Raw genomic sequence first — 7858 nt, forward strand, 5'->3', positions numbered from 1 at the left:
TTCTTTTAGCTTAGGCCTTCTGTTTACCAAAAAAAAAAGGAAGATGTACTCATTAGTCATAAACATTGACATGTGTGGGATAATTTTAAAAAAATTCATATTTATCTCTCCTCTTTATATATAATTGGAATTTCTCCCTGGTTTCATTAATTATCTTACTATTACGTTTTTATATATGTAACCCCATCTGCCCAGGAGGAGTACAAATTCTTTGGCTCTCCTCTTTCGCACCTTAGTTTTCTATTTCTTGTAGACCTTGCGTCAGTAGATAAAAATATAATAGTTAATATTCTTAGATGTTCTTATTTTCTTTTTCTTTGTTGTTTGACTTTAAGCCAATTCTTGTTACCAAAAAATAAAATAAAATTCATACTTAAGTGAAATTAAAATATTCCTTTTAATATTAAACACTCATAATAAAATAAAATAAAATCTTTCTTTGCTCTAACAATTATGCTTGTATTTATTTGTTTTTATATATAAGTCAGGGTCTCCAAAAATATATTTAATGGGAATCAACTTTAGGTTCTATTTCCACTTCACTCGAGTGAGCTATACCAATTGGATTAGTCTTCTATCCCTTTATAGTGATAAAATATTTTTTTTTTGGAAAATAAAATGATAAAGTATTATCAAGGTATTAAATGATAAAGTGGCCGTTGTATTCAAATCATAGAAGAATCAATTCTTTTTTATATAATAAAAAATATTATTAAGAATAATATAATGAAAATTTAGAATTATTTTTCAAAAACATTATTCTAATAATACTCTTAATATTCAATAAAATAAATATCAAAAAATAAAACAATTGATATACTAAAAACATAAAAAGAGTAAATTTATACTTAGAAATAATGATTCGTTATAATATGTTCGTACCTGTTAATAAAATAAAATAAAAAAATATTTACCAAAAAAATAAAAAAATAAAAAATAGCTTACCGCAAAAATAAAAAATATAATATTTGACAGGCATATATTAAAAGTGTTTGTATCTTAAAAATACACATCAAAAGAACACATAGAGTATTTTTAGGAGGAAGAAGTTGGTTGATATGCTGATTTATAATTTTTTTCTCTCATTATAAATGGTAAATATTGTTTTCTAAAATAGAAATTATGTGCTCAAATAAAATTCGGTTTCACTTCACAATCTCACATCAAGTCTTAAATAAACAAAACAAAACAAAATCGAAAGAAATTATATGCAATAAAAAAAAATAATGCACAATCACTGCACACTCAATATAATCTAAAAATAATTAATAATTATTAAAAAGACTTTAAATTATAAAAGAAATTATAGAAAAGTACAAAATTATTGATGCCCATTGCTCATGAACTCATTTTGAGTTTGCCTATCCAAATTGAGATTCTCACTATATATATATATAAGTGGTGGGACCATTTGTAACGGCCAGCTGAACAATCTTCCCTCCCAAAAGAAAGACTGGAAACAGAAAAACAGATTTTCACATTTTCCCTCTACATTCTTTCTCCGGCGGGTTTATTCAGAAAACCAGAAAGATAAACAGCAATGGTGCAAGTTAATGAGAGTCTCAACGCCGATGCGGAGGTTCCCACTCCCGCTCACACTGAAAATCAGAACCCAACACCGAACCAGCTTATGCATACCGCATTGTACATAGAGGATCTTGATCGTAACGTCATCGAATATGATCTCTACGAACTCTTCAATCCGATCGGTGAAGTTGCATCTGTTCGTATCTGCAGGGACTATATCACTGACGAATCCCGGGGTTTCGGCTATGTCAATTTCACTCACGCTCAAGACGGTTAGTCTTCTTTTTCTTTCTTTCTTTGCCGATTCTTGAAATTCAAATGCATTGATAGAATTCAATCTTGAATATTACAAAGTATAACTATTATGCAGCTGCAAAAGCTATCGATGAGCTAAATTTCACTCCGCTGAACAACAAACCCATTAGGATAATGCTTTCTAATCGGGGCCCTGATCCTCGAAGGAGTAGTGCTGCTAATATTTTCATTAAGGTATGTGCCTATATATGCCTAATTCTTGAATCTTTCTTTCTGTATAAGCTGGCTGTTCGATAAACTTTCTTGATGCTATTGATCATGGTGCAGAATTTGGCCAAGGAAATCGATGACATAGCTTTGCATGAAACTTTTTCGTCTTTTGGAAAAATTCTTTCTTGCAAGGTAGCGACTGATGATTCTGGCGAGTCTAAAGGCTACGGTTTTGTGCAATTTGAGAAGGAAGAATCTGCACAGAATGCAATCGAAAAGTTAAACAGAATGCTGATCAATGATAAAAAGGTCTACGTAGGTCGTTTCCTACGAAAGCAGGACAGAGAGAGGGCAAAGTTTAATAATCTCTATGTGAAAAACTTGTCCGAGTCCACGACGGATGAGGACTTGCAGAAAACTTTTGGAGAATATGGGACCGTTATTAGTGCTGTGGTGATGAGAGAAGAAGATGGTACATCGAAGTGTTTCGGTTTTGCCAGTTTTGAAAGAGCAGATGCCGCTACTAAAGCTCAGGAGGCACTTAATGGAAAGAGATTTGATGGTAAGAAATGGTATGTCGGAAAAGCCCTGAAAAAATCTGAAAGATTGCTTGAACTGAAAGGACGATATGGGGAGAGTTCGAAGGGATCTGCTGGCAACTATCAGGATGAAAACTTGTATGTCGAGAACTTGGATCATAGCGTTACTGATGAAAAACTAAGAGAATTGTTCTCTGAGTTTGGTATAATAACCACATGCAAGGTGTGCCAATATGGTTCTTCTTTTTGTTCATATCTGCAATGGTTTAATATTCATCTTCACAAAATGTGTGTCTTTTTGCCTAACTTCAGGTTATGCGAAGTATACAAGGATTTAGTAGAGGATGGGGATTTGTTGCATTTTCAACTCCTGAGGAAGCTACACGAGCTGTAAGAATTAAATTGTTAGTAACTATTCTTTAATAAGTGACAAGGAACTTAATTGCTCATATACAAATCTATTGGTACTTGTAGCTTAATGCGCTGAATGGTCAAATGTTTGCTCGCAAACCCCTCCATTTTACTGTTGCACGGAGAAATGAAGAGGGAAGAGTAACGTTACAGGTAATACTATGCATCCATTGGTCCGCAGTTAAATATATGCTTTATAATTACATTGTAGTCACCTTTAGTAACATAAATCCTGCCTTTGCGTCCATTATTAATGGTTATTTTGTGAACTCCCAGGTCTGTCTCTGCTTTTAGCTAAAAATTTTAATAAATTTCATTTTGTAGCAAAAATCCTCCTTTAATTGTTTGTGGATTAGCAAATATTATGTCATTTAATATTTCATTCCTATGAATTGCCAATATGAAGTGCACAATACAGTATTACATCCTGCAAATACAGGTATTTGACAATTTCTAAACGATAGAGGATAAGAAGAATTTAGAATTAGCAGAACAAATTCACCAATCCCAAAAGTAGATATAACTTGTTTTATGTTATAATACCCATGTCACACGGGACTTTGTTGATGTCTTTATTGCACCCCAAGGATTGCCTCCAAAGTCCAAATACATGCCCATGTAAATGGATCGTTGAATCGTTGGATTTATGTCAGTAATACAAAATCACACCGGTTCATGTATTTATAGCAATATGAATGGTTTAACACAACAATGATCCTAATTAAATTCGGAAACAAATCATGATGTGAATGTAATATGGAAATCATTCTTAAGAAATCATCCAAGAATTAAGATATTTAAAAATATTCTAAGATACAATAATAATATTATAATATTTTTCTAGATATTCTAACATGAATGATTACCATAAATGAGAAGAGTCTTAACTTATTCTAGCATTAATGTGCAGTTGTTAATTTTTTCAACTTTGCATAACTATTTCTACAGGCTCAATTTTCACAGATCAGGCCCGTTGCAACGGCCCCTTCTGTTGCAAATCGCTTGTCAATGCACCATCCCAGGGCTCCTGGACTAGGCCCACAATCATTGTACAGGCAGCCACGTCCCCCCTTCATAGATCAAGTAATTACAAAGAAGTAATTGACCTTGTTTTCAATTAATTCAGTTTTGGTGATATCATGTTGTTATTAGAAGATCTCCATGTTTTTGTGGATAAAATGTGAGTGTCAACTTTTATATTAGCTCGTTAATACTTTCCACATCTCAGTTTCTTTTAAATTTTCACTCTGTTGTACTTTCCACATCTATTACTCGTCTGTGTTGCAAACTTGCAATATATATACTCTTCAAAGCTGTCTTCTGGGAATGGACATTGAGATTAAGTAATCTCCTATAATAAATACAGGCTGGATTTGGTTACCCGCGGCAACTTGTTCCTGGAATGGGACCACGTGTTCCTCCATTGCCAAACTTCTTTCCTCCAATAGTTCCGCCGGGTCAACTAGGTCAGCGCCCAGCCATGCAACAATTCCCGCGGCCGTTACCATGGATGCAACCGGTCTGCTCATGCAACTGTGATTTTTGTTTTATTTTCCTTCTTTAACCACTGTCTTTGTCATTCTTTGTGCCTGATGTTGATGAGATACTTTTGTTGTGTTTTTCAGATTGCTCCAATGGGACGTGACTATCGTTACCCTCCTGGTCGCAACCTGATAGATACTCGACTTCCACCGTTAGCTGGAAGACTTACATCAACTTATGACGTGAGTAGTCAGCCCATCGAGAATGACGCGGAACAGCCGATCATCCCCTTCGACGTGTACCTTGAAAATACTCGTCCTGAAATACGGAGGATTGTAAGACCTGTTTCCTGCTATTGTTTCAACACATTTGGGTTGAGTATTGATTGTTTCATGTGCACTGGGAAATTGTCATACTCACTCTTTGGTGCATGGTTTTATAGATCCTTGGAGAAGTTTTATACCCGCTAGTAGATGAACTGGAGCATGAATCAGCACCAAAGGTTACAGGTATGCTTTTGGAGATGGACCACAATGAGGTAATACATCTGATTGAGTCAGCAGATGATCTCAAAACAAAAGTTGCTGAGGCCATGTATGTGTTGAGAAATCATGAACGGGAGCTATCAAACGAACAACTGGTTTCACTCTTTCTGGATGATGACTCTTAGATTCTGTATGAGAGTTTACTGGAATACACATGTTTTTTGAACTTTTAAAGTTGTGTTTCCTGCTACTTGCAGGATTAGCAACACTCCTAGGATTAGCTTATTGATTTGCAGTTTGCTTTGTTTCATCTTCAATACAACGGTTGTTTGATGTGACCGTCCTATTTTGTCCAAACCAACTTCTTTTTTTTAGAGTAGAATTTAGCTGTTTACTGTGTTTCGGTTTCACATGTTTCATTTGTTTACCGTATCAAAAATTAACAAAAAAAAAAGAAGGGGAAATCAAAACCAAAATCAATAAAGGAGAGAGGTCTTTTTCCCTTTTTGGCAGAGCCTCACAGCTTTCTTTCTTTCTTTTCTCACCTTTGCATCTGTGAGGTTCTGTACACACTATACTCAGAAATATATGGACTATCTAATTGCGTTTACACTCATTTTCTTGGTAACTTTTTTCTTTCTTTTTTGGTACAATGGTAACTTTCATCTTTAATGAGGTGAGTTCGTGTGTTTTTTATAACTTAGTTTTTATTTTAAATTATATAAATTTAAAATTCAAAATATTAAATAAAATTGAAGACGTAGAAAATAGAATCAAGGGAGTATTGAGAGTAAATCCATATGACTATCATGAGAGAATTAACTTCCATTTTGAAGAGCTTGAACTAGTTTATCGAGAGAGAAAATGAAGAGCTTGAACTAAGCTTTGGTTTGAAAATAGATTTTATAATGAAAAGGAATGAAACCTCGATTACCCAAAAAAAAAAAAGGAATGAAACCTCCGTCTGGTTATGTGAAAAATGTACATCACGCGCTGTGGAAATAATTATAATTTGCTTTCAGACGGCAATTGCTAAGAATCAATCATCACTTGCTTCAATGATGACATTGATATAAAAAAAGAAAAGTATAATTTTCATTTTTCAACGTGTGATCCCAGAAATTGGTTTGGGCAAGAGTAAATTACAAAGCATGAGATCAACCACAAGTGGAGTTATTTTATCTCAGGTCCAACAGAGTGCTGAATCTGTGGTCCTCATCAATTGCAGAAGCCAGGGGCTTTTTGTCATATTTTTAGCGAAGTTCCAAGGAGAATGGAGTGTGATAGAAAATAAATTACCAAAAACATTAAACCTATAATATATATATCACTTAACTTCTTATAGTTTACAATTTATTAGTTAGACCAATTATAATTATATTCTCTATCACTTAATCCTTAAATGCATAAAATGTTCTTATTATTTAAAATTTCACAAAATTCTCTATCATTGTCACTTGTCATTGTAGCTGTCAAACTCAAAATGCAAAGCTGAAAATTGTTGGAACTGGTTTCTCGTATGATATATATCATCGACTTGATGCATGAAATAGATGTTTGCGGAAAAATCCTACATATTTTTTTCCATTTATTTTGGGGTGGGCAAAAGCACTCATGAGTGAGTTTTTTGGTTTTGTATTTGTGGTACCTGTATTTTTCTGCAGCAGGTGAAAGAATTGGGGATTTGATCGATTTGGAATTACATTTGTTTAAAGGGCATACAGAAGTTCAACTACCAGAACCCTATGGCAGTTGTTTACACCTCTGATCATATCAAACATGATGGCCTGCGCAAGTATTCCCGAGGTCTTTCCCAAAATATTACCCAATACAAGACTTCTTTGGCCTCTTTGAGAGACAAATCGTTTTGGCACGAATAACAAAGAAACAAATAATTAACAATCCAGTTTAGCTTTTTTTTTTTAAATATCATTCTTCACTCTCAAACCAAGGGCGGTTGGCATAATAGAGAAAAACAATTCGATTGAGACGAGTGCTCTCATGTATCCAATAACAGGGCTGTTATGTGGGCGTTTGAATATTGCTGTTTTGTTGACTATGTGGTTATCGTAAGCAATTACGTCGAAAAAGAGTCAAATCCCATTTCGATATATTTTTATTTTAGTGACGCGAGTCATTACTGTTTTTAAATTTAAATATATTTTTAATAGTATACTTGTAAAGTCCCTAATTAAAGGTGACAGGTTACACTTGAATGGAACATTTAAATATGAGTTTTATGTTTATTATTTTACATAATATAACTTCACTTTCTTACATACACATTAAAGAGGTGGGGTCCACATGTTTTTCTTTCTCTTTCATTATTCCACTTTCCATCTCTCTATTATTGTGTGTGTTGGAAAACTCACTTGTATAACCTTAATAAAACCCTTTAAATATACATTCTGTTGAGATATATAATGTGGCTTTGGGCACTCCCACCCTTTGAGCTAGCTTTTGGGGTAGTGTATCCCAAGGTTCTTTACATGGTATCAGAGCTTCACCGTCCCTCACAAAGTGGAATTAAAAATAAAAAAAGCACAAAAAGGTAAACCAAAAATTGGGCCTGTGCAATTCTACGCTTCTAGCCCAAAGGGCTCTTGCGTGAGGGGGCGTGTTGAGATATATAATGTGGCTCTGGGCACTCCCACCCTTTGAGCTAGCTTTTGGGGTGGTGTATCCCAAATTCTTTACACATTCAACTTAAGAGGAAAAAATAAAACATGAGAGCACTCGTAACTGGACCCATTACGCCATTCATTAGCTTTGTTTTTAATTTTGTTGGTGTCAATAACTTAAAAGGCGTGGGGCGAGCAGGTGTTCATGCAGCATTCATATTTATATAAACACATTAATTGTAAACAACCACTTCAACCTATCAATAATCTTCCCCAAATTCAGAGATCTCAAACGAGTTACGTGCATCTCTCTCTCTCTCACTCTCTG

At 34.3% G+C, this 7858-nt stretch overlaps 1 protein-coding gene across 1 annotated transcript; it reads left to right on the forward strand.

Annotated features, from left to right (window-relative positions):
• Window positions 1-1540: 1540 nt before the first annotated feature.
• On the forward strand, window positions 1541-5094 carry LOC133289267 (polyadenylate-binding protein 2-like). Its single transcript, XM_061487164.1, has 9 exons — window positions 1541-1799; window positions 1898-2016; window positions 2110-2754; window positions 2844-2921; window positions 3006-3095; window positions 3891-4025; window positions 4309-4461; window positions 4568-4759; window positions 4867-5094. The coding sequence occupies exons 1-9, from the start codon at window positions 1541-1543 to the stop codon at window positions 5092-5094; spliced, it is 1899 nt and encodes a 632-aa protein (XP_061343148.1).
• Window positions 5095-7858: the final 2764 nt, after the last annotated feature.

This window comes from Gastrolobium bilobum, unplaced genomic scaffold (genome assembly GCF_033153095.1).
Source record: "Gastrolobium bilobum isolate Gb01-03AN ecotype WA unplaced genomic scaffold, APGP_CSIRO_Gbil_v1 utg9887, whole genome shotgun sequence".
NCBI classification, from domain to species: Eukaryota; Viridiplantae; Streptophyta; class Magnoliopsida; order Fabales; family Fabaceae; genus Gastrolobium; species Gastrolobium bilobum.